General features: G+C 45.1%; 1 protein-coding gene across 5 annotated transcripts in view; it reads right to left on the bottom strand.

The window, feature by feature from the left end:
- LOC122552167 (GEM-interacting protein-like) overlaps positions 1-15,571 on the bottom strand; it is a 104,215-nt gene that overhangs the window by 48,364 nt on the left and 40,280 nt on the right. For 4 of the 5 annotated variants that reach the window (XM_043694699.1, XM_043694700.1, XM_043694703.1 and 1 more), the window contains 3 exons: positions 13,257-13,326; positions 8,039-8,164; positions 350-414 (listed from right to left, as the gene is read on the bottom strand). In XM_043694699.1, coding sequence (XP_043550634.1) covers positions 350-414; positions 8,039-8,164; positions 13,257-13,326 — 261 coding nt within the window. Of the gene's footprint in view, positions 1-349; positions 415-8,038; positions 8,165-13,256; positions 13,327-13,743; positions 13,804-15,571 lie in introns of those variants that run through there. The other variant, XM_043694704.1, reaches the window with a different exon arrangement.

The raw sequence follows: 15,571 nt of genomic DNA, 5'->3' as shown, positions 1-15,571 counted from the left end.
CACCTGTGTCTCATGAAAGAGTAAAGAAGAAGAAAATGTTGAATGACAGTAAAGGAAGCAGCTGTGGCAGAATGGAATAGTACTCTCTTCCACAATGGCTGTCAGAATGTGGTCTTCACACTCAAATCCAAGTTCAAAGACAGTGAGGAGTTTCCCACTGCAGGCCTGGCCTTGCCAAGAGAGACAGCCTCCAGGCAGCATTCAATGGCCAGTTTTGAAGTTTAGTTATTCAGGTATGGCATTGTATGACATAGCAATATCCTCCAAAAATCAGCGTTGAAACTAAACGTTCAGTTCTGTTATTCTTCTTGCAAATGAAGTAGAAATGTTAGGTAATGGAACATCTTACCTCTTGGTTGATTGAATTCTTGGTCATTTCAGCCATCCGAAGCATGCTCTTCGAGAATTCAATCTCTGCAGAACAAGAGTGGAGTTAGACAGAGTTTGTTACCCAAAGACATTTCTATCTATATCTGTTCAGTAGCTGTTTATGAGGAGAGTATAGTGTTGGGATCGTGTAGAAAGTGGGCAGATAGCTATGATAATCATCAGCATAGGAAGGACTAGCATAAAATACAATGTAATAAAGGCATCCAGTGACAGATTCACCGATATATTTAATTTATAGGACAGTAAGCCTCTCTGTTCTAAGGTTAGCTCCATATGAGCCACCTCCTTGTTGGCACATTGTTGTATCAGTTTCATTTCACATACTTACCTGACTTCCCTTCAGAAACATCAGATGATTGACCCACACAGAGAAGTCAAATTCAAAGTCACTGATTTGATCAGAATTTGTCATAGAATTATACAATCCTACAGCACGGAGACAAGACCTTTGATCCAAACTAGTCCATGCCAACTATATGTTGTTAATATACACTTCTGCTGGTAGCTCATACCATATGCGTACCACCGTCTGTGTAAAAACGTTGACCCTCAGGTTCCCTTTAACTCTTTCCCCTCTAACCTTAAAACTGATGCCCTCTAGTCCTCAATTCCCCAACTCTGGGAAAAAGATTGAATGCATTCACCCTATCTATACTTCTCATGATCTTGTACACGTCTATAAGAGCCCCCCCTCAGTCTCCTATGCTCCATATTTCCCAGGTTTTTCTTTGCAGCCCTTTTTGAATAAGGGCACAACATTCGCTACCCTCCAGTCATCTGGAAACTCACCCATGGCTAACGATGATGCAAAAATATCAGCTAGGGCCCCAGCAATTTCTTATCTATAGCCTCCTGCAGTATCCTTGAATATATCTGGTCAGGACCAGGAGATTTATCAACCTTCATACATTCTAATACGTCCAACACCTCCTCTACTGTGATATGGTCTATCCCCAAAACATCACCATTGACTTTACCAAATTCCCAAGTCTCCATGTCTTTTTCCACAGTAAACACAGAGGAGAAATATTCATTGAAGACCTCGTCCATCTCCTACTGTTCTACACATACGTGTCCACTTTGGTCCTTCAGGGGTCTTATTCTCTCTCTAGTTATTATTTTTCCTTTAATATACTTAAAGAATTTCTTTGGATTCATCCTAATCCTCTCAGCCAAGGCTTCCTTGATCCCTGTACCTGAGCCATACCTCCTCTTTTCTGGTCAAAACCTCAATATCTCTTGTCATCCAGGGTTCCCTATTCCTGCCAACCTTGCCTTTCACCTTCCCAGGAACATATGGACCTTGAATTCTAGCTGTCTCATCTTTAAAGGCCTTCCATTTGCTGGATGTCCCTTTGCCTGCAAACAAACTACTCCAATCAATCCCTGCAAGCTCCTGTGTAATTCTATCAAAATTTGCCTTGCCCCAATTTAGAACTTCAACCTGTGGGCCAGTTTTCTCCCTCTCCATAACTATTTTAAAATTAATAGAGCTATGGTCACTGGTCCCAAAGTGCTCTCCCACTGTCACCTCAGTCACCTGTCCTGCCCTAACCTTTTACCCATTCAATCTCATTGTAAACCACCTCTAACAAGCTCCAACTTGTAACTGGCTTTTGGAAAGCAAACTAATGCTGTAAAGGCCCACTAACCTGAAAAAAAAAATTTTTGTAGCCTGTGGGCAGCACGGTGGCACAGTGGTTAGCACTGCTGCCTCACAGCGCCTGAGACCCAGGTTCAATTCCCGCCTCAGGCAACTGACTGTTTGGAGTTTGCACATTCTCCGTGTGTCTGCTTGGGTTTCCTCCGGGTGCTCCGGTTTCCTCCCACAGTCACAAAGATGTGTAGGTCAGGTGAACTGACCATGTTAAATTGCCCGTAGTGTTAGGTAAGGGGTAAATGTAGGGTAAAGGTATGGGTGGGTTGTGCTTCGGCGGGTCGGTGTGGACTTATTGGGCCGAAGGGCCTATTTCCACACTGTAATGTAATGTAATGTAATGTAAAAAAATGTAATGTAATGTCAATCTTCTTTGTTTTCAATTAAATTCCATGTAATTTCAATTTTAAAGTTTTGATGTGTCTGCTTCGAGCTTAATCCTCTCTATGTCATTTATTTCACAGAATTTTACAGTGATAGATCTGCCCTTCCTAATACTTGACCCAAGAGTTATGAAATGTCAGACCTGTGCCCACCCATACTCTATCCAAATGTTACACAGTAACAGATCTGCCCCACCTGTAGTGTACCTCAGTGTTAAACAGTGACAGACCTGTCCCCAAAAGGACCGTACCCCTGTGTGATACAATGACAGACCTGTCTTGACCAGTACTGTACCCCAGTATTATACAGTGACAGATCTGCCCCCACCAGTACTATGCCCGAGTGTTATACAGTGATTGACCTGTCTCCACTAGTACTGGGTCCCAGTGTTATCCAGTGAGAACTCTGTCCCCACCAGTACTGTACCCCAGTGTTACACAGTATCACAATTGTCCCCACCCATCGTGTACCCAGTGTTATACAGGGACAGACCTGTCCCCCACCAGTACTGTATCCCAGTGTTATACAGGGATAGACCCGTCCCTACCAGTACTGTACCCCAAGTGTTATACAGAGACAGATCTGTCCCTACCAGTAATGTACCCCAGTGTTACAGTGACAGACCTGCCTCACCAGTACTGTAAAAGTGTTTTACAGTGACTGACCTGTCCCCACCAGTACTGCACCGCAGTGTTTTACAGTGACAGATCTGTCCCCACCAGTACTGTACCCCAGTGTTATACAGTGACAGACCTGTCCCCAACAGTACTGTACCAGTGTTATACAGTGACAGAACTGTCTCCACCCATACTATACCCCAGTGTTAGACAGTGACGGACCTGTCATCACCAGTAATGTACCCCAGTATAATATGGTGACAGACCTGTCCCCAGGAGTACTGCACTACTCTGTTTTACAGTGACAGATGTCCCCACCAACACTGTACTCAAGTGTTATACAGTGACAGATCCGTCCCCACCTGTGCTGTACCCCAGTGTTCTACAGTGACAGGCCTGACCCCACCAGTACTGTATGCTGGTGTTATACAGTGACAGACTGTCCCCATGCATACAGTATGCAGTGTTATATAGTAACAGATCTGTCCCCACCACTATACCCCAGTGTTATACAGTAACAGACCTGACTCCACTAGTACTGTATACAGAGACAGACCTGTCCCCACCACCACTACTGTACCCAGTGCTATACAGTGACAGACCTGATGCCACTAGTACTGTAGCCCAGTGTTCTACAGTGACAGACCTGTCCCCACCAGTGCTGTACCCCAATGTTATACAGTGACAGACCTGACCCCAGGAGTACTGTACCCTGGTGTTATACATTGACAGACTGTCCCCATCCATACTGTATGCAGTGTTATATAGTAACAGACCTGTCCCCACCAGTACTGTACCCCAGTGTTACACAGTATCAGACTTCTCCCCATCCATAGTGTACCCAGTGTTATAAAGTGACAGATCTGTCCCCACCACTATTGTAGAACATAGAACATAGAAAAGTACAGCACAGAACAGGCCCTTTGGCCCACGATGTTGTGCTGAGGTTTAAATGTAAAATATAATAACTTAACCTACGCACCTCTCAACTCACTGCTCTCCATGTGTCTGTCCAGCAATTGCTTAAATGTGCCTAATGACTCTGCTTTCACCACCACCACTGGCAACGCATTCCATGCATTCACAACTCTCTGCATAAAGAACCTACCTCTGACGTTTCCTCTATACCTTTCCCCTATTATCTTAAAACTATGACCCCTCATACCAGTCAATCCTGCCCTGGGGAAAAGTCTCTGGCTATTGACTCTATCTATTCCTCTCATTATCTTGTGTACCTCAATCAGGTCTCGATTCTCCTGTTCCCTAGATGCTGCCTGACCTGCTGCGCTTTTCCAGCAACACATTTCCAAACCTTCTTTGTACCCTCTCCAAGGCCTCTGTTTCTTTCCTATAGTAGGGCAACCAGACTGGAGACAATATTCCAAACGTGGTCACACCAGGGACTTGTAGAGCTGTAGCAAAACCTCGCGGCTCTTAAACTCGATCCCCCTGTTAATGAAAGCCAAAACACCATATGCTTTCTTAACAACCCTATCCAGTTGGGTGGCGACTTTGAGGGGTCTATGTACTTGCACACTGCCAAGAATCCTGTCTTTAATCCTATATTCAGCATTCGAGTTCGACCTTCCAAAATGCATCACTTTGCATTTATCCAGGTTGAATTCCATCTGCCATTTCTCAGCCCAGCTCTGCATCCTGTCTATATCATGCTGCAGTCTGCAGTAGCCCTCTATACTATCGACGACACCTCCAACCTTTGTGTCATGCTCCGTGTACTCCAGTGTTATACAGTGATGGACCTGTTTCCACCCATACTGTACCCCAGTGTTAGACAGTGACAGATCTGTCACTACCAGTAATATACCCCACTGTTATACAGTGGCAGACCTATCCCCACCAGTACTGTACCCCAATGTTACACAGTGATAGACCTGTCCCCACGAGTACTGTCAAAGTGTTTTATAGTGACTGACTTGTCTCCACCAGTACTGCACCGCAGTGTTTTACAGTGACAGACCTGTCTCCACCCATATTGTACCCCAGTGTTATACAGTAACAGACCTGTTGCCACCAGTAGTGTATGCCAGTATAATAGTGACAGACCTGTCCCCAGGAGTACCGCGCTACAGTGCTTTTTAGTAACAGACCTGGCCCTACGAGTACTGTACCCCAGTGTTATACAGAGACAGATCTATCCACACCACTACTGTACTCAAGTATTACACAGTGACAGACCTGTCGCCACCAGTAATGTAACACAGTGTGAGACAAAGACAGACCTGGCCCACCCAGTCCTGTACCCCAGTGTTATACAGAAACAGATTGTCCCCACCAGTACTGTACCCCAGTGTTATAGAGAGATAGACCTGTCCCCAACTGTACTGTACCCCAATGTTATACAGTGACAGAACTGTCCCCAACAATACTGTACCCCAGTGTTATACAGTGACAGACCTGTCCCCACCAATATTGTACCCCAGTGTTATACAGTGACAGACCTGTCCCCACCAATACTGTACCCCAGTGTTATAGATAGAACTGTCCCCACCAATACTGTACCCCAATGTTATAGACAGAACTGTCCCAGTAGTACTGTACACTAGTATTATGCAGAGACAGAACTGTCCCCACCAGTACTGTAAAACAATGTTTTATAGTGACAGGAGTAGCGTGGTGCTGGAAAAGCACCACTCTACTCCTGTCCAGCACCACTCTACTCCAGAATCTGGTTTCCAGCATCTGCAGTCATTGTTTTAACCCTTTTTATAGTGACAGACCTGTCCCCACCAGTACTGTAAAACAGTGTTATACAGTAACAGACCTGTCACCACCAGTAATATATTCCAGTATAATATAGTGACAGACCTGTCCCCAGCAGTACTGCACTACAGTGTTTTACAGTGACAGACATGTCCCCACCAGTATTGTACCGCAGTGTTATAAGAGACAGATCTGTCCCCAACAATACTGTACTCAAGTGTTACATAGTGATAGAAATATGTTGCTGGAAAAGCACAGCAGGTCAGGCAGCATCGAGGGAACAGGAGAATCGACGTTTCGGGCATTAGCCTTATAACACTGCGGTACAATACTGGTAGGGACATGTCTGTCACTATAAAACACTGTAGTGCAGTACCGCTGGGGACAGGTCTGTCACTATATTATACTGGGATATATTACTGGTGGCGACAGGTCTGTTATTGTCTAACACTGGGGTACAGTATGGGTGGAGACAGGTCTGTCACTGTATAACACTGGTGTACAGTACTGGTGGGGACAGCTCTGTCTTTGTCTCACACTGTGTTACATTACTGGTGGCGACAGGTCTGCCACTGTTTAACATGGGGTACAGTATTGTTGGGGACAGTTCTGTCTCTTATAACACTGGGATACAGTACTAGTGGCAACAGGTCTATCACTATGTAACAGGAGAAAGTGAGGTCTGCAGATGCTGGAGATCAGAGATGGAAATGTGTTGCTGGAAAAGCGCAGCAGGTCAGGCAGCATCTATGGAACAGGAGAATCGACGTTTCGGGCATTAGCCCTTCTTCATTCCTGAAGAAGGACTAATGCCCGAAACGTCGATTCTCCTGTTCCCTAGATGCTGCCTGACCTGCTGCGCTTTTCCAGCAACACATTCCCACCAATACTGTACCCCAGTGTTATAGAGAGACAGAACTGTTCCCACCAATACTGTACCCCAGCGTTATCGAGTCAGAACTGTCCCATTGGTACTGTACACCAGTAATATAGAGACAGAACTGTCCCCACCAGTACTGTAGGTAAAAACAGTGACTGCAGATGCTGGAAACCAGAGTCTAGATTAGAATGGTGCTGGAAAAGCACAGCAGTTCAGGCAGTATCTGACTGCTCCTTGGATGCTGCCTGAACTGCTGTGCTTTTCCAGCACCATTCTAATCCCCACCAGTACTGTACACCAGTGTCATAGAATTAGAACTGTCCCCAACAATACTGTACCCCAGTGTTATAGAGACAGACCTGTCTCCACCAGTACTAGTGTTATACAGAGACAGAACTGTCCCAACCAGTACAGTGTTGTTAACTGACAGACTGTCACTACCAGTAACTTCCCTGATGAAAGGCCCCGGCCAGAAACGTTGATTTTCCGGCTCCTAGCAGCCTCACCTGCTGTGCTTTTGCAGCATCACACTCTTAACAACCAGTACTGTACCCCAGTACTGCACTCTAACCACAAACCTGTCCCCAGCAGTACTCTATACCAGTGATATACAGTGATAGACCTGTCCCACTGGTACAGTACCACAGAATGTACAGTGACAGATGGGTTACCATCACTGTACCCCAATGTTATACAGTGACAGATCTGTCCCCAACAGGACTGCATCCCAGTGGTATACAGTGACAGATCAGTCCCCAACAGGACAGCATCCCAGTGTTAGACAGTGGCAGATTTGTCCCCACCAATACTGTATCCCAGTATTATATAGTGATCAACTTGTCCCCACCAGTACTGTACTCCAGTGTTATATAGTGAAAGACCGATACCCACAAGTACTGTACCCCAGTGTTATGAAATGACAGACGTGCCCCCAGCCATATTGTGCTCTAGTGTTATACAGTGACAGACCTGGTCTCATCAGCAATGTACCCCAGTGTTATATAGAGACACACATATAACGAGTACTATATCCCAGTGTTATAAAGTGTTAGACTTGTCCATTACCAGTACTGCACTACAGTGTTATATAGCGAAAGACTTGTCCCCAATAGGACCGTATTCCAGTTATAAACTGTGACAGATGTGTCTCAATTAGTATTGCAGCCGAGTGTTGTACAGTGACATACCTGTCTTCACTCATACTGTATCCCAACGTTACACATTAACCGACCTGCCCTCATCAATATTATACTCCAATATTATTCAGTGACAGACCTGTCCCCATTACTGTACCCCAGTGTTAGACAGACCTACCAACATCCCAGTAATAACAACAGAAGGTAGATCTCCTCCTTCAATGGCCCAACAGCTTCACATCCCTCTACTCACCCACAGAGGTCCGCCTCTCCATCCATGACAGCAGTTCCTTTGTATATTTGGCCCAGAGTTTGGCATACAGCAGGGATGACTCGACGCCCCGTTCACACCTCATCAGCATTTTGTCGGCCTCTTCCTCTGTGAAGGGAGTGAAGAGACACGGGATCATGAGGCTGGATTTTACGTGTGGCCCATTACACACACAGCTCCACAAGTAGCTTGATAAATCTGACCTTGGGAGAGGCCATCAGGAGATTAACAAGCTTAAGTAGTAATATTTGGATGACTGTCAGACAGAGGGATACTAGGAACAGGATTAACTAGCAGGCTGTCCATAAAACATTGAGAAACACATATGGACTGTCAGAAACTGTGTGACAAAGAAATCAGCAGAGATGGGAGATTGTACCTGGAGAGGCAGAGAGAGAGTGAGTTGTGACTTTTCTCTCCATACAGTTTCCTAAGTGTCTGACAGTTACTCACAGGATGTTTCCTAATGGTTTACAGTACTGGGGAGGCAGGTACCAAGAACCACCTCAGCTGGTACAGGGGTCGAAACCAAACTATTAAAAGGTTATTCTGCATCACACTCCAGCCATCATATTCAGTGGGCTAATCAGGGCTCATTCAATCTAACCAGGGTTTAATATCAGAAGTTACATGAAACCAGGTTATAGTCCAACAGGTTTATTTTGAAATCACAAGCTTTCAGAGCGCAGCTTCTTCATCAGGTGAGGATGGACTTCACCTGAAGAAGGAGCAGTGTTCCGAAAGCTTGTGATTTCAAATAAACCTGTTGGACTATAACCTGGTGTCGGGTGACTTCTGACTTTGTCCACCCCAGACCAACAAGCACACTTCCACATCAGGTTTAATATAACTGCAATAAAAATGGAAACGCTGGAGGAACTCAACAGGTGTGGCAAAATCTGTGGAGACAATACCTTTGTTTATTAAATCAAGAATACACTGTGCTTATTTGACAATCTTATTAAAAAAATATAGGAACAGAAGTGGACTATTCAGCCTCTAAAGCCTGTACTACCTTGCCCCAGATTACCTGCATTAACCTGCCTTGGTTTTTGGAATCTGTAATAACTGTGCCTAAATCTATCAGACTCAATTTTCACACTTTCAACGGACTCTGATGTCTCTATTGGAGGTCATGTTTAACATTTCTATTTCCCTTTGTATGAAGAAGTAGTTCCTAGCATCCTGACAAGCTAGAAGTGATTTTAAGTTATGTGCTTTGTTCGAAACACCAAATGGATTTTCCTTTGAATCTCTTGGCTCATCCAGAGTTCAGAGCTCCTCACCATTTACAAACGTACTTTGATAAATCTTTTGTAGAGTGAATGATTTCCACTTCTTCACGTTGGACTCCACCTGCCACTCACTTTAGTGAACTCAACTCATGCTGCCCAGTGTCAAGGAACCCTGGGTCTCTCTGTTCCTGTATATTTGTACGGTTACTTCACAACTTCTCCACTTACATATCCTATCATATTAAAGCCCACACACTTCTGTGTTTTTAAACTGCATTTACCACAGATTTGTCCATTTCACTAGATTTGTCCTCCTGGCAAATCAGCAAGAAAGATCTGCATTTATAAAGTGCTTTTCATAACTACCAAAAATCTCAAAGTGTTTTACAACCGATGAGGTATTCTCAACATGTTAAGTAATGTATGATCCCCTGAATTTTTTTTGGGTACCATTCAGAAGTCAATGTGTTGGTGCATGGGCAGCCCTCCACCCCTCCCCCTCTCCACCCCGCTTCGAGGGAGTTTTGAATGTAATCACCGGGAGAAACCGAGAGTTGCCGAGGACTTCTCACTGTCAACATTCCCAAGCTTTGTGGTACCTGCAAATTTTGAAATGATGTTACACTCAGGTCAACTCATTAATGTGTATCAAAGAAATAGAGTTATACTTTGAAAGCTAAACCCTCTTAGCTAGTGGGGTGGCACAGTGGCTCAGTGGTTAGCACTGCTGCCTCACAACACCAGGGACCTGGGTTCGATTCCTATCTCAGGTGACTGTCTGTGTGGGGTTTAAACATTCTCTCCTCGTGTCTGTGTGGTTTCCTCTAGGTGCACCAGTCTCCTCCCACATTCCAAAAGATGTGCAGGTCAGGTGAATTAGCCGTGCCAAATTGCTCACAGTGTTAGGTGCATTAGTCAGGGGAAAAAGTAGGAAAATGAGTCTTGGTGGTTTACTCTTCAGATGGTCAGTGAAGACTTGTTGGGCTGAAGGGCCTGTTTCCACACTGCAGGTAATCTAATTTTAGGGTTCCTCCCACAATCCAAAGATGTACAGGTCAGCTGAACTGGCCGTGCTAAATTGTCCATAGTGTTAGGTGCATTAGTCATTGGTAAATATAGGATAGGGGAATGAGTCTGGGTGTATTACTGTTCAGAGGGTTGGTGTGGACTTGCTGGGCCAAAGGGTCTGTTTCCATACTGTAGGGAATCTAATCTAGTCTGCATAACATCATTACACTGACTCATTGAAACAAAGCAACAATATGTTTGCACTATGTTTGCCAGTTCATCCTCAACACACTCAAAAGGAATAGTGTCTGTTTATAATGAGGCCAGCACAATGGATACAGCCTGAGGCTGGCATGTGCTGATTAAGTGCAGATACTGCTCCAGTAACCTCTCCCGAAACCTTGCAGCATTCAGTAAAAATGCAGACGAGCCAGATGGTCCAGTTCGGACTCAGTAACTCTTCTACAAGACTCATTCCTGTGGCAGGTACAACACAAAAGGAGCCTCTGTCGTTCTCCAACGTGACTGTTTGACGAGTGATTCAAATTTGTTCATCAAATTTTTTTTCCCTGATATTATGTGACATTGTTTTATGCTGATGAGGCAAACCATAGTCATCCAGGTGTCAGCCACACCTCCTGAATGTGGAAACCACTGGCATCTCCTCTTTGGCTCCATAGCTATTTGTTATTATTTAACACTTAGTTGGCACCCCATCTACCCATATTGCTGGGCAGGCTCCTATGTGGCTCTTGGGGCAGTAATAGCAGATATTGCAATGTTCTATGTTGTTGCCATCACTATATCGTAGGGCAGATAATACATGGGGTAGGTACAGAATAGAGCTCCAGCACTACCAGAACAGGTGCAGTACAAGTTTTAGGTACAGATTAAAGCTACCTCTATACTTTTAAACTGAAAGTAAAGCTCCCTCTGCACTCTCTCCAATGAACGGTGGTGCGGTGGTTCAAAGGTCGGCATGGTGGCTCAGTGGTTAGCACTGCTGCCTGACTGCACCAGGGACCCAGGGTTTGATTCCTGCTTTGGACATTCTCCCAGTGTCTGTGTGGGTTTCCTCTGGGTGCTCCAGTTTCCTCCCACATTCCAAAAGATGTGCAGCTCAGGTGAGTTAGCCGTGCCAAATTGCAGATGGTGTTAGGTGCATTAGACAGGGGCAAAAGTAGGGAAATGAGTCTCAGTGGTTTACTTTTCGGATGGTCGGTGTGGACTTGTTGGGCCGAAGGGCCTGTTTCCACACTGTAGGCAATCTAAACACTCCCAAGACAGGTGCAGCATGGGGTTTGGTACAGAATAAAGCTCCACCTATGTGTCCCCATCAAACACTCCCAAAATAGTTTCAGCACAAGTTTTAGATACTAAGTTACCTCTACTCTTTTAAACTAAAGGTAAAGCTTCCTCTATACAGTATTCCTTCAAACACTCCTAGAATAGGTACAGCATGGGATTAAATGCAGAATAAAGTTCCATCTATAGTGTCCCCATCAAAACTCCTTTGGCAGGTACAGCATGAGATTAGATACAGATGACACATTGGCCGAATAGTTTTATTGCTGGACTATTAATCCAGAGACTCAGGTAATGTCCTGGGCAATGTGATTGATTCTTAACTGTCCTCTGGGCAATTAGGGATGGGCAATAAATGGCCTGGCCAGTGACAGCCTCATCCCATGAATGAATAAAAATAAGAGTAAAACTAAAGATAGAGCAGGATTCGGGGTCAAGAACATACTCTTCATTCTGTCTTCCTGACTTTCCTTGACCACATCTTAGAACATAATGGTTCCCTGAGCAGCCCAGTGACAAGTTTCATCTGATAACACGCTTGTGAAATGCCTTAGGTCATAAAACTACTGTAAAAGCATTATATAATTGTAGGTTTTTCTGATGTAGGATATTGCAAAATACAGAGAAAATACAGAGAAAATACATTGAACCCAATTAGTGAGTATTGGAGGGAGTGGAGGGGCAGGAAATGAAAGGAACAGAGGTAACAACGTAATCAGAGTTAATGTTTCGGCTCGAGTGACCCTTCCTCAGAAGTCTCTGTTCTGAGGAAGGGTCACTCGACCCAAAATGTTAAGTCTGATTTCTCTCCATGGATGCTACCAGACCTGTTGAGCGTTTCCCGCAATTTCTGTTTTTGTGTCTGATGTAAAGCATCCACAGTTCTTTCGGTTTTAATTGAGTATAGGAGTTGGGAGGACATATTGCAGGATATTGGAGGATTGTGTATAGTGCTGGTTGCCCTGCTGCAGAAAGGATGTTATTAAATTGGAGAAGGTGCAGAAAAGATTCACAAGGATGTTACCAGTACTGGAGGATTTGAGTTGAAAGGAGAGGCTGGATAGGCTGGGACCTTTTCTCAGTGGAGCATAGGAAGTTGAGAGGTTTATAGAGGTTTATAAAATCATGAGGGATGTAGTTAAGTTGATTAGCAAAGTCTTTTCCTCAGGGTAGGGGGGTCCAAAACCAGAGGATACAGGTTTAAGCTAAGAGGAAAAAGGTTTAAAATGACCTGGGGGGGGCAACATTTTCATACAGAGGGTGGCACATGTGTGGAATGAACTGCCAGAGGAAGTGGTAGATGCAGATATAATTACAATATTTAAAAGACATTTTGACAGGTACATGAATAGGAAAAGTTTAGAGAGACACAGACCAAACGCAGGCAAGTGGGACTAATTTAGTTTGGGAACTTGTTTGGCATGTATGAGTTGGACCGAAGGGTCTGTTTCCATGAGGCAGTCAGTTCAAGGGCAGTTAAGGATGGGCTTTAAATGTTGGCCTTGCTAGCAATATTTACATCCTGTGAATGAATATCTAAACAACGCCACACTCACATCCCCCCCGCACTCCCAGCCTGATCCCCCAATCCACACCCACACCATAATGCCAGTGTTGAATGGAATGAGTCATCAAGCATTCAGGCTCCATACCGTTTGTTTGGAATGTATTCCGCTCCTTAATCATGTCCTGGCGACATTCTGAGTAGAAATCCTCATTCACCTGCAGAGAAAACAGATGGAATGTGAATCATTGCCTGAAACCTTGCTCTCCAGATCAGACAATAGCCCAGTCAGGTGATACTCTGCCACTTGGTTCTCAAGGCCTAATCCTAACCCTATCCCTGGTCTGGGCTTGATAACTGTTTGTCAGCCATGGCAGTAGAGTTGACCTTAGTATCTTCAAACTGGGCGCCAGACAGGAAAATATCAATCAAATAACCTGGCAACCTTCTCACACACTGATGTCACACATCGTAACCAGAGCAAGGGGCAAATCTGCTGTTTCGAGCTCAGCTCAAAAGGGGAGATATTGAGGGGAAGGGGAGGGGCAAGGGAAACAGAAGACACAGCAGGGTGGGCTGGGGGTGGGGTGGGAAAGGAGAATTCCCAAAGTCCCACAAAGTGGGTGAGACTACACCTTCCCGTTCTCAGTGCAGATCTTCTCTGGGATGCAACAACCCATGGTGACCCTCTGGAGACTGGTTAGAAGGATTCTGGGAGGGCTAAGGAACGTCCTTAAGGAGTAATAGTGGCACAGCGGTAATGTCATCAGCCAGAGGCCCACACGAGTACACTGGGGATAAGGGTTCAAATCCCACAATGTCAGCTGATGGAAATTAAGTTTAATTAACAAATCAGCAGTAGAAAGGTTGGCTGTGGTGACCATGACAACCATCACTGATTGCTGTAGGAAACCCATATGGTTCTTAACATCTACTGTTCTAACCTCCATGTGACTCCAGGCCCAGCAATGTGGTTGATGTTTAGCTGCAGTCTGAAAATGGCCATGCAACCAGCGCAGATTCAGGGCAGTTATTTTTCTTACAGAAATAAGCAGTTGCAAGAGATGTGATGGGGGACAGAGCCAGGTGGTGTTTGAGTTCTTTCTGGGAGGTTTCTACGCTTATTTTGGCTGAATGCAATCTGTCAGTTCTATCCTGTGTGTTTTCATATCTCCCCCAATCCTCTATTCCCTCAGGTCCTGCTTTTGTTAGGTAAGTCCGTTTAATGGAAACATTTCCTCCCAACCTCCCCACAATTGGTCATTTGTCAGACAGAGTACAATAGGTAGTAGGCACTGTAGTGCTGACAGGCAGTGGGCACTACAGGCAGTGAGCACTAAAGCAATGGGCACTGCAGACAGAGGGTGCTAACAGAGGGTGCTGACAGGCAGTGGGCAGTACAGGTAATGGTATAACAGCTGCAGAAAGGCAGTTCGAGGGGGATCTGCCTTTGGAGGTAGTATGGGCTGAAGTCAGAAATAGGAAAGGAGCAGTCACCTTGTTGGGTGTTTACTATAGGCCCCCCAATAGCAGCAGAGATGTGGAGATTGGGAAACAGATTTTGGAAAGGTGCAGAAGCCACAGGGAGCATAGGTTGGGAGCATAGGCAGTCAGGGAAGGATGTTGTGGAAATGTGGAACTTTTTCAAGGAAAAGATACAATGTGTCCTTGATATGTATGTACCTGTCAGGCAGGAAAGAGATGGTCGTGTGAGGGAACCTTGGTTGACGAGGGAGGTTGAATGTCTTGTAAAGAGGAAGAAGGAGGCTTACATAAGGTTGAGGAAACAAGGTTCAGACAGAGCGATGGAGGGATACATTATAGCCAGAAGGGAGCTGAAGAAAGGGATTAGGAAAGCTAAGAGAGGGCATGAAAAATCTTTGGCGGATAGGATCAAGGATAACCCCAAGGCATTTTATGCGTATGTGAGAAACAGGAGGATGACGAGAATGAGGGTAGGTCCGATCAAGGACAGTAGTGGGAGACTGTGTAGTGAGTCGGAAGAGATAGGAGAGGTCTTGAATGAGTACTTTTCTTCAGTATTACGAGAGGGGCTGTATTGTTGAAGAGGAGAGTGTGAAACGGACTGGTAAGCTAGAAGAGATACTTGTTAGGAAGGAAGAGGTGTTGGACATTTTGAATAACATGAGGATAGACAAGTCCACCGGGCCTGACGGGATATATCCTAGGATTATGTGGGAAGCAAGAGAGGAAATTGCAGTACCGTTGGCAATGATCTTTTCATCTTCACTGTCAACGGGGGTGGTACCAGGGAACTGGAGAGTGGCGAATGTTGTGCCCCTGTTCAAAAAAGGGAATAGGAATAACCCCGGGAATTACAGGCCAGTAAGTCTTACTTCGGTGGTAGGTAAAGTAATGGAAAGGGTACTGAGGGATAGGATTTATGAGTATCTGGAAAGACACTGCCTGATTAGGGACAGCCAGCACGGATTTGAGAGGGGT

The sequence above is a fragment of the Chiloscyllium plagiosum genome, chromosome 8 (genome assembly GCF_004010195.1).
Source record: "Chiloscyllium plagiosum isolate BGI_BamShark_2017 chromosome 8, ASM401019v2, whole genome shotgun sequence".
Classification (NCBI taxonomy): domain Eukaryota; kingdom Metazoa; phylum Chordata; class Chondrichthyes; order Orectolobiformes; family Hemiscylliidae; genus Chiloscyllium; species Chiloscyllium plagiosum.
The sequence above is the reverse complement of the archived record's forward strand: the minus strand, read 5'-3'. Positions and strand labels throughout refer to the sequence as shown.